The sequence below is a fragment of the Neofelis nebulosa genome, chromosome 11 (genome assembly GCF_028018385.1).
Source record: "Neofelis nebulosa isolate mNeoNeb1 chromosome 11, mNeoNeb1.pri, whole genome shotgun sequence".
Taxonomy (NCBI): Eukaryota; Metazoa; Chordata; class Mammalia; order Carnivora; family Felidae; genus Neofelis; species Neofelis nebulosa.
The window spans coordinates 527,839-543,325 of record NC_080792.1 but is presented as its reverse complement, the minus strand read 5'-3'; the positions used below and the strand labels follow the sequence as shown (position 1 = coordinate 543,325).

Genomic DNA, 15,487 nt, shown 5'->3' with positions numbered 1-15,487 from the left:
GCGGGCGCTCCCACCCCATCCAAAGGCTCCTGGACATTTCAGGACTTGGCCCATTTCTCCCCGGAAAGATAGCCCCCGCCCCCCCATCACGATACGGCATCAGCTGTAGTTTGTTTCCTTGTATGTTGCTCCCTAAGGATACCTGGGCAGTGACAGCGAGGCCTGTGGCCTCGCTGCCACTGCTGGGCTTCCTCATGGAGTGTTCCGTGTTTCAGATTCAGCCCCCCTCCCCCCACCCCACCCCCGCCCCGCCCCGCCGCCCCAGACCTATTCGAGACCGTAGGAGCCAAGAGGAGAATGACCACTCCTTTCAGAAACAGATACTGTGTTTGCTAGTTAGCGTCACACTGATGAAAACAAAGGACGATGAGCGGTGCTGTCAGCGACTGACTCGGGGGGAGGCTGCCTACAGCAGCAGCACTGGGGAAAGGTGGCCCGCTCCCTCCCCGGCAGGTGACCGGCACGTGGCTCACAGAGGTGCAGGCAGCAGGGCTCTCTTCCCAGTTTTTATCTCCCTCATCTAGAGTTACAGGTGCCAGAAAGCATCAACTCTGTCATTATTTTAGCTGCCATATATTTTACCTACGGGAAACAGACTCCGAGTAATAATAATTTTGGACACGTGAACGTGCGTACCGGGGTGGTTGTAGCCGTCAGCCACTAGAGAACTCGGCAGTCCCCCCGAGTTTATTTCCAGATCCAAGAACAAATTCGCTTTGAATTTTGAGTCCTCTGAGCTTGTCCAAAGCTCAGAATTGGGGACAGAAATAGAATTTAACAAGGCTGTGTGAGGGTACCAGGACCCTTGGTAACGTTTCTGCTGACCCCGTGCGTTCTAATAGTATTTTTGGACTCAAAAAGAGACCACGCAGGCGCGCTGCAGGAAACTGTTGTTTCAGATAGCTGAGCTGTAAGGTCATGTCCTCCCGCCTTGACCTGGAAGCCTTTCCCTGTGGAGGGGCAGCAGCACGCTGGCCACTGGCTCGTTAACCTGCATTTGTAAATGTGTTGGGACGTGGCCGTTTGTGCAGTGTCTGCCGGCTGCCCAGGATGGGGGCATGGCCCCCAAACGCTAACCTCTCTGCGCCGTGGCTCCGCCTTGCGGAATGTCACAGATGGTGGAGAAAGTGTAGCTGCTGCCATCTGACTTCACCTGGGAACTTTGAGAGTTTAAATAGGAGCTAAACCAAAGTCCTGCAGTGCGATTTCCGGCTGTCTCTGATTAATCTGTGATCTACTGGCTACTAGAAAAGATTATCGTGACTCTGATTATTTTTTGTAAAGTGTGCTAGTTCTGGTGCATTTTTACTTCCAGAAATCTCTTTCCCTGTGGAGACTCAATGGTGTGCATTATTGATGACCGGGAAGATGTCTGGAAGTTTGCCCCCAACCTGATAACCGTGAAGAAATATGTCTACTTCCAGGGCACAGGGGACATCAATGCTCCCTCTGGGTCACGGGAGTCCCAGGCGAGGAGGAGAGGTGGGTGACCTGGTCGGGAGAGGAGTAGCTAGCCCTGACCTCCCTGCGTGTGTCCCGTGTCCCATGTCCCGTCTCTGCCGCGGCTGCTGTCAGTCCAAGATTCGCTCTGTTGTCTGTATTTCAGTAGTTGAGACCGACAACCAAACCAATGTTTGGTTTCCACTTGGGTTTCTTTTTTTTTTTTTTTTTTAATTTTTTTTCAACGTTTTTTATTTATTTTTGGGACAGAGAGAGACAGAGCATGAACGGGGGAGGGGCAGAGAAAGAGGGAGACACAGAATCGGAAACAGGCTCCAGGCTCCGAGCCATCAGCCCAGAGCCCGACGCGGGGCTCGAACTCACAGACTGCAAGATCGTGACCTGGCTGAAGTCGGACGCTTAACCGACTGCGCCACCCAGGTGCCCCTTGGGTTTCTTTTTTTAAATAGCACTAATCTAAATATTTTCCTAATTGAATAAAGATTAAGGAATTTGCTTAGTTTAGTACATCTGAGACTTGTTATCCTGGTTCTCTTTCTTTTTTTTAAATATTTTCATTTATTTACTTTTGAGAGAGAGGAGAGAGATCGTGAGCAGGGGAGGGGCAAAGAGAGAGAGAGAGAGAGATACAGAGAATCCCAAGCAGGCTCCATGCTCTTGGCACAAAGCCCGAAATGGTGCTCGAACCCACAAACTGCGAGATCGTGACCGGAGCCAAAATCAGGAGTTGGATGCGTAACCGACTGACCCCCCCCCCCCCCCCCCCCCCCGGATGCCCCATCCTTGTTTCTGAGAAGACAAGCAGGACGCTGGGAACTTGGCCATCGCGGTCCTTGGAAAGCATGAGCTGTGGGTTGTAGCACCTCCAGCTCCTTGGTGGGTGGTGCCGTGCCCTGGCCCAGAGCCTTCAGGGTGCCACACGGCTTCGCTTGTCTGGTGAGCTTGAAGCCAGAGTCTGTCTGGAGAAAATCCAGAGTTTTGGTTGGAAGTGTTTCTGATGATCTTTAGTTCATGAGATGTTCTGAGGTGGGCAGTGATTGCTGGAGGTGCAGGCCAGGAGAAGGTGGAACCTGAGGGCGTTCCTGCGGGGCACAGATGGGATGGCGCGGCCAGAGCGGGGCTGGGGGTGCCGCCCACGGGCCGTCCACCCACAGCGTGGAAACCAGCAGTGTTCTGTACATTTTTAAACCACTGTAAAAAAACAAAACCAAGTGGCCATCTATGGCCACACACCTGGAATATCGGCTGTCTGGTCCTTCCAGGCCACAGGCTGCCGAGCCCAGGTTGGAAGCGTGGTGAGAGCAGACGCACGGCGCACTGCCATTGCTCTGACAAGCGAACGCTAAATACCGGTCCCCTTCCCTTTTGTGTGCACCTGTAGTGACTCAGTCTTCTAAAGCTGCCGACGTCGCGGAACACACTCCGTCCGTCAGGGAGACTGAGGAGGGACGGCAAATCCCTGGGGTCGAGCAAAGTAACGGCCTTGGGAAACCCACGAGGGAGCTCAACGGGGGTGTCTCCCCACGGGGGGGCTGGCCCCTGCCTGGGCAGGAGGAGGACAGAGGCGCCCGGCCCGCCACCCATGGCCCCTTGGCTGATGGCAGGGGACCCCCAGCATGTGCTCAGCCACATGGTCGGACATCGCTGGAAAAGCGGCCCGCTCAGGGCACGGCAGGTGGTGACCTGGACTTTGACCTTTCCAGTGACAGCGAGTCGGACGCCCAGTCATCCTCTGAAGGCGAAAGTGGGGAGAGGAAGGGCCTGGAAAGGCCTCAGGGCTCACGAGATGCAGGGAAAGTGGCGCAGCGGGGAGGCCCTCTTGGTCCGGGAGGGGAGAGGCCTGCAGGAGCCAGTCCGTGTGGAGAGTCTGCCCCGGGCGAGCATCTGGATGCGCAGGACGAGGACGAGCGGGACGGCCTCTGCGGACTGGGCGGGGGCTCTGCGGACAGGAAGGAGGCCGAGACCGAATCGCAGAACAGCGAGCAGTCGGGCATCACGGCAGGCGAGTCCCTGGACCAGAGTGTGGAGGAGGAGGAGGAGGAGGAGGACACGGATGAGGACGACCACCTGGTCTACCTGGAGGAGATCCTCGCTCGGGTGCACTCTGATTACTACGCCAAGTACGACCGCTACCTCCGCGGGGACAGCCAGGAACCCCCCGACATACGCAAGATTGTCCCTGAGCTCAAGAGCAGGGTGCTGGCAGACGTGGCCATAATATTTAGCGGGCTGCACCCCACAAACTTCCCCATCGAGAAGACGCGGGAGCATTACCACGCCACAGCCCTTGGAGCCAAGATCCTCACTCAGCTGGTGCTTGACCCCGACGACCCTGACAGGGCCACCCACCTAATCGCTGCGAGGGCAGGTAAGCGCCCGTGCCCCAGTCCTGCCCGTGGTGCCCCCGGTGCCGAGCGCGTCCGCGTCGGTCTCGGGTGACCGCTCTTCGAACGAGCACGTCTGCTCGTTTCGTGGGGAGTTTTCAGAAGTTTGTTTCTGTGCCCGTGTGGCATTGTGTGGGTGTGTGCTGTGCACGTGTGCCTCCCAGTCACCGCCACACGCTCCCTGTAGTCTGGCTCCTTCTGGAGTGGGTGGCGCCCGCGAGTCAGGTGAGCATGAGGGGAGCCCGGTTACCGGTGGTCTGGGTGCTCGGTTCAGCGGGTGAGAGGGCGGCTGGGCCTGGGTTTGAAAACCGGACACGGGTTCTGGCGGGAACCGAGTAAGTCAAAAGGGATCGAAACCCAAAAAGTGAAAATTGAAGTCGTGGTAGGAAAGTCCCTCTCAGACGCTCAGGCTGCAGGAATTTCAGCCAACAGAACGGGCCTCTCCGCCCGCCCTCTCCCCCCCCAGTAATGGGCGGAGTCAGGAAAAACCACCTGGTTGCTAAAAGAAAAAAACAAAACAATTACCGTTTCTTCACGGTCCTCACAGACCGCAGCATGGTGTTTTCTGAGCAGGGACGCCCCCGATGCTCCAGGCCGGGGCCTCCAGGTGGCGGCCTACCCACGGGGCAGGCTTCCCCATCAGGCCAGCTCTGTCCCTGCGTGCATCACATCCTTTTGACGGTCGCATAAAGGGGCAGATGGAAGGAAGCTCCGTGTTGGTGTGAAATGTTGGGAGGTCCTAACTGGGAGGGGGGCCGGCTCATGGCAGCCCCCGCACCCCGTGTGTGCAGCGAGCCCAGAACCCCTGCCTGGGCGCAGCAGGTGTCCCGGCTGTCTGTTAGCCATTCCAGGGATATAGGTCCATGCACGTCGGGGGACGCTGCATGCCTCCCTCCCAGCCTGCACCTGGCCTGTCCATGCTTCAGCCCGGCTGTGCCTGCCCTACCTGAGCTACAGTGGGTGCAGGGGTGCTGAGTGGGCCCCTGAGCATCCAGCAGAGAAGCGGAGACGAGACGCAGCTGGAACGGCATCTGGGCAGCGTTCCTGCAGCAGCAAGCTGGGGGCATTTGCACACATCAAGTGCACGGTCTCAGGGAAGAGTCCTTGGGCAGCTGGCTGCAGGTCATGGGGGCAGTGGGAAACTCCCCAAGGAAACAGATGGGCGCCTCCTGGCAGGGGTGAGGGGGTCTAGCGAGACCCCACGGCAGGCCCCTGCTTCGTGGGGTGGGCCAGGGGCCGGCAGCACGGACAATGATCCCGGATTTGAGACACGTTGATTGTGCCAGGCATAGCGATTCAGGGCTGCCCCTTGCCCGCGGCCAGGCTGGAGTGTCAGGCTGCCCCCCCCCCGCCCCCTGCAGGCACAGAGAAGGTGCGCCAGGCCCAGGAATGCGGGCAACTGCACGTGGTCAACCCCGACTGGCTGTGGAGCTGCCTGGAGCGCTGGGACAGAGTGGAGGAGCAGCTGTTCCCGCTCAGGGCCGACTACGGCCGGGCCCAGAGGTGAGTGCCGCGCCCGCTACCTGCCTCCCCCTCCCCTGGGGTCCCCACGACCCAGGCCGGGCCCTTGCTGCCGGGCCGGTGTTCCCAGCCCTGCCGAGCATGTGCTGTGCAGAGTCGCTGCCCGCGCTCTTTGTCCAGACGGTGCCACGCGGCCTTAGGTCTTAGCAGGGAAGCTCGGTTTGCCTGCATTTCCTTCCTGGCCTTGGGGCGGTGTCGTGAGCCACGTGGAGGCTTCACGAGTGCCAGCAGCGTGCTAGCGGCAGAGGGATGGTGAGGGGGGGAGAGGGGAGCCTGCCGGGCCTGGTGGTGCTGCAGGAGAGGCCCCTTGTATGCATTTGCAGGGGGAAGGCCCGTTTTGTTGAGAATGGCCTGAGAAAACGCCTCCTGTTCTGTGTCTGAGCTTGTTTTGGGGTAAAGTTCGGAAGCGGGCGTCAGGGGGGTGGGGACCGCAGGCCCCGGCTGAGGTTCCAGGCAGGTGCCGGGCATAGGCTTTCGCTTGTGGGCCCGCTAAGCGGCGGTTGCTGGGTGTTTGGGTCTGTTCCAGTGCTTTCTCGGCCCTTGTTCTGGTCCTGCAGGGAGGACGGCCCCGCAGCCTTTCCCGACAGGCAGGGTGCACTTCCGACTGCCTTGTTCCACCCGACGCCCGTCCACCCCAGGGCCCAGTCTGGGCCGGAAGTTCGCATCTACGATGCCAACACGGGCAAGCTCATCCGGAAAGGTGCTGTGGGCCCCGGGCCCCCCAGCTCCCTGGCGGTCCACACGGAACACTCCTCCTTCAGGTACATGAGCTTGGGGCGGCCGTGCAGCAGCAGGCGGCCCTCTGAGCCCCTGAGACCGCGCACACGTTGAGAGTGGACCAAAAGTGGTGCTGGCGGGACATGAAGTTGGGGTTTGCTCCGTCCTGCGTTGGGGCTGGGCTCACCCGCTGTGGCATCGGCCTCTTGCACAGTCTGTCCCGTCTTGGTCCCCGACCCTGGAACAGGTCGGGTCAGGGTCTAGCCGGTGAGAGGTTCTGCGCACCCCAGGCACGCGCTCACATTTGCCCGGTGCTGTCTCCGACAGGCCGTTCCGTCTGCAGATTGGACCCGCGCCCTGACGTCGGCCCACCTCCCCCAGCCCGACCCCATGGTGGCGGCGGAGGAGCCAGCTCTGGGCACCCCCTGGTGTCTGGTCCTGCTTCCTGCCAAGATCTGAGTGAGGGAGGTGGTGGCTGCTTGTAAACGGGAACGGAGGGAGACTCTTCACTGGGTCAGTCCTGCGCTCCCCTGTCTTAAGTCTGAGGATTCAGGACATGCTCTTTGCCCGCTGACACGTTCTGTGTGTCGCGAGAGTTCGTTTCTACTGCTGAGATGGTGAGCTCACCCCACTTTTGCGGTCCCTCCATTTGAAAGGAGCCTGACAGGTGTGCAGGACGGTGGGGTTCAGGCCGCTGTCAAGGCTCTGGGGAGGCTGGTGTCGGGCCAGGCCATGGGGGCCGTCTGGGGAGGGCAGCGTCGGGCCCGGCCACACGGGCACAGGTCTGCAGAGGTGAGGTCAAGGGAGCCACTCCCGTGAGGTCCGAGGTGGACACCGGGGCCCAGGAGGCCTGAAGACAGGGATGGGATTAGCGGAGATTTTAGAAGTGCTTCTGATAAAGTTCTGGTCAGAGGCCATTAGACACACTGATGGACCGTGGTGCCAGCTCGGCCGGAAGCCAGCATGGCAGCACGAGAAACGTGTGGCCCCGGAGCTGTCGGGGGCAGCCAGGGAGGCCTGAGGGGAGCCTCAGCCCAATGCAGCACCAGAGATGTGGTCCAGGTGGAGGCAGGTGTGAGTGGACGCTCCAGGAGGGGAGACTGGGGCAGGAATGGGGGGGTCAGGAGAACAGGACTCCGTGCAGTCAGCTGGCAGACCACTTACAGGTGGCCACCTCCGTGCTGACCGGCAGGTCACGGGACCGAGTGCACTCGTTCTGCTCAAGGAGCATAGACGGTTCTGCGCCCCCTTAGCCAGCGTCTCCCCTGGGGCGTGTGCCCCGGATCGTGTGGTGGCCCGTGGCCTGCCTCTTACAGGTCTGATCCTCCTGCTGACGGCAAACAGTCCTGGAAGCTGTGGTTGGGAGGCCCCGACACGGTGGCCCAGCTTGTGTGGAGCAGAGCCAAACACAGGGGCTGCGGGGGCAGAGGTTGGGGTTTGAAGCTGTCGGCACAGCTGGGACTTGGGACGGGGCCTTTTCAGCAACGCTGCTGAGTGTTGGTGCTGAGACACGCCCAGTGAACGTCAGTGCTGGTAACCGCACGTGCTGGTGCAGGACACTGGGGTGCGGTAGGAAGGCACATGACGGGTGGGAAGGTGGGGTCTGGGCCCCGTGCCTGAGTCCGTGGGGCTGTGGGATGCCGTAGTGCCAGCCTTCCCCGCGTCACGCTTCTTGGGGAGAAGGCGTTTACGCAGGCGGGGTGAGGGGAACGTCACTGGGGCGTGCCCGAGTTTCTTACCCTTTCTCGCAGGCAGTGCTGTGACCCTCTGTACTGATGTCTCCACTGCCAGGCTCAGCCAAGATGGGCTGCAAGGGGTGGTGTTTCCCCTGCACCCTGGACGGCTGGTGGTCCTGAGTCGGGTTTGGGGGGTTCGTGGACCATGGGACTGGGGTGGGGGTGTGTCCTGTCTTCAAAACTGTGCTGCAGTGGCCTCAGGCTTCGGTGTCCACGCACTTCCTCGTGGGCTCTACAGGTGACAGCCCCCCGAGACCGCCCCGCGAAGCCCCCCACTGGGCCCCCTCGTAGGACTAGCACCTGACTTCGAGCGGAGCGGTAGGGCCCGTGCCGCTCACACGGGGTACGAGCTGTGGGCCTCCGTCAAGCACCTAGAGCCCCCTCCTTGGAGAGGCATGATGCCGCCCTTGGGATGGTCGTGTGGTTCAGGTTCCTTTCGTGGGTGACATTCTGCAGGGAGTTGTAGTGCGCGTCACAGGGCGGCGTGTGCGTTGAGAGCGTCCACAGCACCTGACTCACAGCTTCCGGTCATCTCATGGTGGAAGGAGGCCTGAAATCCACGCCATACCGATGTTCACGTGAACAGTTCCTGTTCTTTAGAACCTGCTTTTCGTGCCGTTGAAGGTTCAGCAACAAACCTTTGAGTTAATTGTAAGTGTAGACAACAGACGTTTGGAACGTTTCAGACTTAAGTTCAGAACGGTTTGGGGATCATTCAGCCTTGCTCGAAATCAGTGGAAGGATGCCAGGAAATCCCGGACGTGGGAGAAGTGACGGGGTGTTGTCTGAGCACACGTGCAGGTGGGGAGTGAACGTGAATAGAGCGGAACGCTGCTCTCCTGGAACGCTGACGGTCGAGCAGCGCGCAGCTGCCCTTCTGTTCTGACGTGTGTGTGGCTTGTGTGAACAGTTTCAGATGACTGAAAAACCAGCGTTTCGGCTCCGTCTTCTTGGAGGAAAACACACTGAGCTGTGGTTTATTCAGAGGTGGCTCTTGGTGAAATTTTCTTTTTTGAACTTGGAAGCGTGGTTTCTGCCAAATATTAACTGAATCGTTGTCAGTCCGTGTAGGTATGCAGAAGGTTATTAACAGCGACCGTTAAATCTTATTAATCACGGAAGGGTGGTGGGAAGCACCGCTGTTTCCAGACCAACATGTTACCCTGCTGTGGTCGATTCTATCAGGGGCAGCTTGAGGCTTTTTTAAATAACTCTTGTCACCTTGTGTCAGTTGTACTTCCTTTTTTGTGTGTAGGAAACCGTATGTTCTAGAAATAATGACTGTCGGTAGAATTTATGGATAGTTCTGTTTTCAAAATTGGCGAAATGACACACAGGGAAGGTGACGCCCATCTCAGCAGCAGTCTAGAACTCAGAGGAAAGGGGAACAGGAGGGGACCGGGCACATGCGCTCACGGGCATTGTGGGGTTGCTCACAACCCCACGCGTTGTTTCGTCTTTGCGGCTGTAGACTAAGGTCTTCCTTTCCATTGAGACCTGTTTATTTGATTCGCGTTGTGCCCCACACGCCTGTGTCCGTAATCCTCCCGGCACCCGCGGCCACCCAGACATCCACACCCCCAGTCCTCGCAGATGGAACCGTGGGCTGTGGGGCCCCTGCCCGCTGCCCCTTCGAGGCTCTGGGCCCCCTGCACCCGTGTGTCCAGGGCTGCAAGAAGGAGGGCCCCGAGATTGGTGGCTCGGCGCCATGCTGAGCCTGGAGCCCCACGTAGACCCCATTGTGACAGGCCGCCTGGAGCTGTGGGCATGGACACCGCTCCGTGCACTTGTCTGAGGCCCTGAGGATTGTGGGTGTCTGTTCTCTTTGTTTTGATGTTTTTGGATCTGGGCTGGGGACCCGCCTAGAGGTCAGAGCTCCTTGGGGCTCTCCCACTGTTGTGGGCATTCGCGAGGGCATTTCTTCTCCCCCATGAGATACCCGTGTGCAGAGCGCTCAGGGACAACGTGGGGTAAGAACAGGCTTCGTCTGGTTGCCGGGTGCAGTCTACCTCAGGCTTCTGCAGGCGGGACCCTGGTGGGACCCTGGGGAGCAGCGGTGAAGGGGAGTCCTGGTCTGGGGCAGGGGTTGGGGCAGCCAGGACCACAGAGGAGCAGGGAGCGCGCGCCAAGCTGTCGTCAGACCTTCCCTCCCTCCCTGCAGGGATGGGGCCAGAATTCTGAATTCCTTTTTGTTTACCCATCGTTAAGGTGTGTTGTTAGTTGTGAGCATTTGGGGTTTTTTTATTAGAAGTTGTAGTTTGAGGTCACTGTAGACCCACAGGCAGTTGTGAGATGTAACAGCGGCCCTGTGTGCCCTTCACCCAGTTTGCCCGGCATCTTGCAAACCTGTAGGCCCGTCTCACGGCCTACTGGCCTGGCTGTTGTTCTGACATGGTCAGAACCTCCACCGGCAGGGGGCCCCTGACGCCCCTCCCCTTTCCACCCCCTTCCAGCGCCCCCCCCCCTCCACCCCACTCACCGCCCCTCCTTGGGGTGTGGCGCACACAGACACTGTGTACGTGACCCCCACTCGCATCCGTCTCCACTGCTGCCGCATTGCTGGCTTTCCCCTCTTGGCTGCAGCGTCCTGCTGAGGATGACAGCAGGGGTGTGTCTAGCCTGGGTCCTGGCCAGGAAGGCTGCTCCCAACCTTTGCGTCTGCTCAGTCCCTTTCTTCAGGACCCACGCGCAGGGGTGCAGCTGCTGGGCTGTGTGCAGAGCGTGTGGTTTTATTCAAAACCCGTTTCCTCTGGGGGCAGCGGTGCCTTCGTTCCACCGGCAGAGCAGGAGAGACCCGTCTCTGCACCGCTGCTGGCCTGTGGTGTAGACGCCGTATGTCACCACGGCCGCCGGACGGGTGTGCGCCCTCAAGGGACGCGCTGTCCCGACTCGGCTTCCTCAGTCAAGTGTGCGTGTCTTTGGCCCATTTTCCAGTTGGGTTGTTGTGTTGCGTTTAATCATTTGTATTTTTTAGGTACTGGAGCTTTGTGAACTGTGAGACCCGAAGGTATTTTCTCCTGCTCTGTACCTTTGCGGAGTCAGGGAGAGCGGAAGCAGTTTCATTTTGTTGAATCAGGTTTTATTTATCAGCTTTTCTCATGAATTACACGTTAGCTGTCAAGTGTGCTGACTCTGCGTGGTCCTGGATTCCGAAGGTTTGTGTCTCGATCTGGCAGTTTCATAGTTGTACGTTCTGTAATTAAGGCCATGATCCACTCTGAGTTTGTGCACAGTGTGAGATTTTAGGGTGGGGGTCAGGTTTGTTGCCGCTCTGGCACCCGAGTCAGATGTCAGGGAACATCTGTGCACGTGTGTTCTGGGTTCCCCACCTGTTCCCTCGATCTGCACACATTTGGGCCTTTTTTCTTTATTTTTTTTTTATTAATTTTTTTTTTTTTTTTACATATGTATTTATTTTTGAGAGACAGAGCATGAACGGGGGAGGGGCAGAGAGAGAGAAGGATACACGGAATCCGAAGGAGGCTTCAGGCTCCGAGCTGTCAGCACAGAGCCCCACACAGGGCTCGAACTCACAAACCGTGAGCTCATGACCTTAGCCGAAGTCAGACGCTTAACAAACTGAACCACCCGGGCGCCCTGGGCCTTTTCTTGATGTTAAGGTGAAACATTTCGTTTTTCACCTTTAAGTATGATGTGGTACCTGTAGTTTTTCTGTAGATGCTTTTCCCAAATTGGGGGAAATTTCCCTTTCTTCCCATTCTTCTGTGAGTTTTTATCCTGAATGGATATTAAAGTTTTCCAGATGCCTCATCTGTACTCATATCATGTGGTTTTTTATCTTTGGCCTGTCATTCGAATTCTGTTTCTCTTGTTGGCCAGTAACCTTTCTTTCGCTGTTTTCAAGAGTGTTTTCCTTGTCTTGAATAAGAAGTTTGACAATGGAGTGTTTTAATGTGGATTCGGAGGTGTGTTCTTTTTGGATCCACTCAGCTTCTCGAATCTGGAAGTTTAATGTCTTGCCCAAATTTAGGACGTTTCCAGCCCTTGTTCTTTGAGGACTTTTCCAGTTCTGTCGTGTTTGTCCTCGTTCTGGGCTCCTGGACACCAATACTGAATCACGTGTTCTTTAGGCTGCTCTTTCTTCCTTTTCAGTCTGTTTTCTCCCTGATGTGTAGACTGAGCCATTTCTCTTATGCATCAGGCTCTGTCCCCTTTGCCGTGACGTGGAGCCCGTCCAGTGCAGTTTTAAATTTTCATTTATCGGCGCGTTTCGTTCTGACGCTGCCCTGTGGCGCTTCCCCGGCCACGGTGGCTGTGCCAGGCCTTCTCCTGCAGCCGCGTGACCGGCGCTTGGCGGCCTGTCGAAGCCTTTTCATTGCGATGCTGTCCCACGTGCCCGAGAGTCCCCGACCTTTGCCCCCGCAGAGTGCACCTCCCCGGCTGTCCTCCTCCTTTGGCTTGAGGTCTTGCTGTTCTTGGGAGGACAAGGGGTTTTCTTTCTTTCTTTTTGTTAAGTTTATTTATTTATTTTGAGAGACAGTGCACGAGCAGGGGAGCAGGGGTGGGGGGGGGGGAGAGAGTGCAAAGCAGGCTCTAGGCCATCAGCCCAGACAGAGCCCGACGAGGAGCACGATCCTGTGAACTGTGAGATCGTGACCTGAGCCGAAACCGAGGGTCACGCTTAACCGACTGAGCCACCCGGGCGCCCCACGAGTGATTTTCAGCTGAAGCCTGGGTGGTTTCACGGCACGTTGTGAGAGCCTCGACCTTACTCAAACTTCGCATTTGGCTGTCTCCCCCTGGCTCTGCTCCGGCAACACGGTGGACGCACCTGTCCCTGGTGGGGAGCCTGGGGTCCTTGTTGCTCCTGGGCCAAAGGGTCACCTGGGGTCACCCCCCAGGGTCGCCACAGACACAGGGCGGGTGGGTGTTCATGTTACAACCAGGTGAACGTCAACGTCTGACTCTTGACACCTCCCAGCCTGGGGTGAGGGTCTCATTACTTGTCCTGGCCCCAGCCACCAGGGTCTCCACGGACACTGCATGGTCGGGGGGTGCCTGGAGGAAGATCCTGACCCCCCACTCTGCGTTCTCTGAGACCAGTGACGGGGGCATGGTTTGTGGTATTGGCCTGTGGGAGAGCAAGTGACTGAAGCTTTCCTGTTCTGCAAGGGGGTCCCTCTGTGGGTTTCTCCTGGAGAGATCAGGCCACTCTTTGGGCTTTGTGTCTGCCCGTTGGTGTTTTGCGTCGCTGGCTCCTGGGCCTCTTCCGTCAGCCCTCGAGTCAGCTCTCTGTGTTCCCCTGCCGGTGGGGGTCTCTGCCGGCGCCCCCAGGAGGATGGCAGAGGCCCAGCTGCCTTCCTGGGAGTAAAGTCAACTTGTGATTCAGAATAGACCGTGAATCTTTTGTGTTTCATTTCCTCTTGCATTTACGGTCTCGTTTTTGGGGAGCTCTGCGAGCAGCATGGCACGGGGGCCTTGCAGGTCGGGAAGAGGGAGCTCTCCGTCCTGGGGGTTTAGTCCACCAGACCTCTCAGCACGTTAGACGAAACTGAGCCATTACACGTTACCGCAGTAAAAGAGCTGTGCTGTAACGTATCAGCTGTTTTCCCAACGGGAAAGGAACATAACGCTAAGAATGGCCTGTCTGGCACTTTTGTGCCTCTCTTGCTCCCACCGGCCTCTGCACCTGCCTGTTGTGCTCCGCCCTTTGATGGAAACACAGGAGGAAATTCTGCCGCCTCCCGTGTGGCGTGTCGTTGAGGGGAGACGCCCTGGGGGCTGGGGGCCCTTGACTTACTGGCCGATTCGGTGTCTTACGTGATGAAGAGAATCACCCCCTTTCGAGGGATAGCGCCCGAGAGGTAGGCCGGCCGGCGCTCCCTGGTTAAAACTGCAACTGCTTTTCCAAAGGGAGACTGTACGCGGCTGTTTTCAGTAGGAAGATAGGTGGCCGTTTCCCACAGTCGCCCCGGGGGCCTTGGCTGCGGGGTGGGCGGCGGGCAGCGTGGTGTGGACGGCACTGGCGAGGCTCCGGTGTCAGGTCCTCGTGTCTGTCCCCAACAAGTCCCCCTTTCGTTAGACACGCAGCGGCTGCTTTTCCGTGTTGTGGCTTAGACGTCGTACCCGCGTCTTGTTCGAAATCAGGAGGCTTGGCCGCGTCGTCAGTGTCTCAGGGAGCGGACGTGTTGGGCGGTGACAGTGGGGTCGGAAGTGTCCTCGTGCCCGTCTCGGGGCCGTGGCCCACCTGAGAGCATGTGCTCCGGGCCTGCCGCCGACACGGACGCGTGTGCCGAGGGCGCCGTGAGACGCTGCGTGGCCGGGCCTGGGATCGGCTCTGGGGAAGAGCCTTCTGGAAGTGCTCACTGGTCTTTTGTGTTCGTGTTTGATTGATGGGCAGAACCGTGCGGCTGGAATGCTGGGTCGCCTTCCCCGGTGCCCGGGTGGACGGTGCACCGACTTCAGTCCCCGCAGCCTGTGTCTTCAGTTCGGCAGCTCATTCTTTCTGTTCTGGGCAGAATAGAGAGACGTGCTGTGTTGGTTTTGTTTTTTTTAAAAAACTCTTGCGGCTTGCTCGACCTTACTTTGAGGATAAGTACTTCTCCTGCTGGTTTCTAGGAACATGCTCACTAGCTCTTCATGTCTTGTCCTTCGCTCTGAGCCGAGGGACCCAAGAGCAGTGGTGCTGTGCCGGGGGACGGGGGGGTCGTCCGCTTTCAGCGGGAGGGAAGCGCGCGGGGACCGTGGAGGGTCAGGGTGGCTTTTCGTAACCAAATGCCCTCTGTGCTTGTTTACGAGCTCCGAGTCGGGAGGCTGTGGAAGCGCCTCTCCTCACGCGGGCCCTGTGACGTTCATTTCAGAGTGGTTCAGCCGCCACCACAGATGCTCGCTCAGGAGCTGCCGGACACCCGACGCGGAGAGCGGCCCGGCCCCGGCGGGAGGAAGCGACAGCCCAGCATGTCAGAGACCATGCCGCTGTACACGCTGTGTAAGGAGGACTTAGAGAGTATGGACAAAGAGGTGAGGCCCGCGGGCGCCGCACGCCAGGGGCAGGGCGCCCTCGCTTGCCCAGGGACGCTTCCGCTGGCGGATTTGGCGCGGCCTAGAGTGACGCGTCGGGGCGTCGGCGACCCTGAAAAGCCCGGCTGCGCCCCACCGGGGGTGCCTGAGCGCTCCCCCGACCCCGCCGTTGGCGAGGGCCCGGCATCGGGCGGGCAGGGCCGGGGCCACTGGCGGCCTGCACTGCCCAGCGGGAGATCCGAGGTGACCTCCTGCCCGGGTCACGGGGGCTCTAAAACACAGATGACGGTTGGCAGTTCACGGTAGGATCTTGTTATTACGCCACTAAACGGTTCTAGGCGACATCGGTGGCGTTTTTGTCTCTTCAGAGCCTTAAGTGTCAGAATAGTGATAATAAGGCCATGAATCCATTTTGGATTAGAGATTAAATACGGTAGGGATCTCCCTTTGGGACAAAACAGCCGAAACTGCAGGTAATTTTGTCATCTGCCCGGTGCTTCATCCCCTGAAAGGAGCCCGTCCTGAGGCCCGCTGGCCCCCAGGCGCCGTGACCCCTGCTCTCCTGCTCCGGCCAGTACCCTCGAGGGAGGGCCCCCCCCCCGTCGGGGTTTCCGTGTGTCTGTAGGTGGTGTGCGGGCGGCGTCAGTGCAGAAAGCCACGTCGCGCGTCCAAGTGAACGTGGCGCCT

General features: G+C 58.7%; 1 protein-coding gene across 4 annotated transcripts in view; it reads left to right on the top strand.

The window, feature by feature from the left end:
• CTDP1 (CTD phosphatase subunit 1) overlaps nt 1-15,487 on the top strand; it is a 57,359-nt gene that overhangs the window by 18,807 nt on the left and 23,065 nt on the right. For all 4 annotated transcript variants that reach the window (XM_058691751.1, XM_058691749.1, XM_058691750.1 and 1 more), the window contains exons 7-11: nt 1,316-1,482; nt 2,843-3,829; nt 5,207-5,348; nt 5,924-6,127; nt 14,641-14,800. In XM_058691751.1, the coding sequence (XP_058547734.1) occupies nt 1,316-1,482; nt 2,843-3,829; nt 5,207-5,348; nt 5,924-6,127; nt 14,641-14,800 (1,660 nt within the window). The remainder of the gene's footprint in view (nt 1-1,315; nt 1,483-2,842; nt 3,830-5,206; nt 5,349-5,923; nt 6,128-14,640; nt 14,801-15,487) is intronic.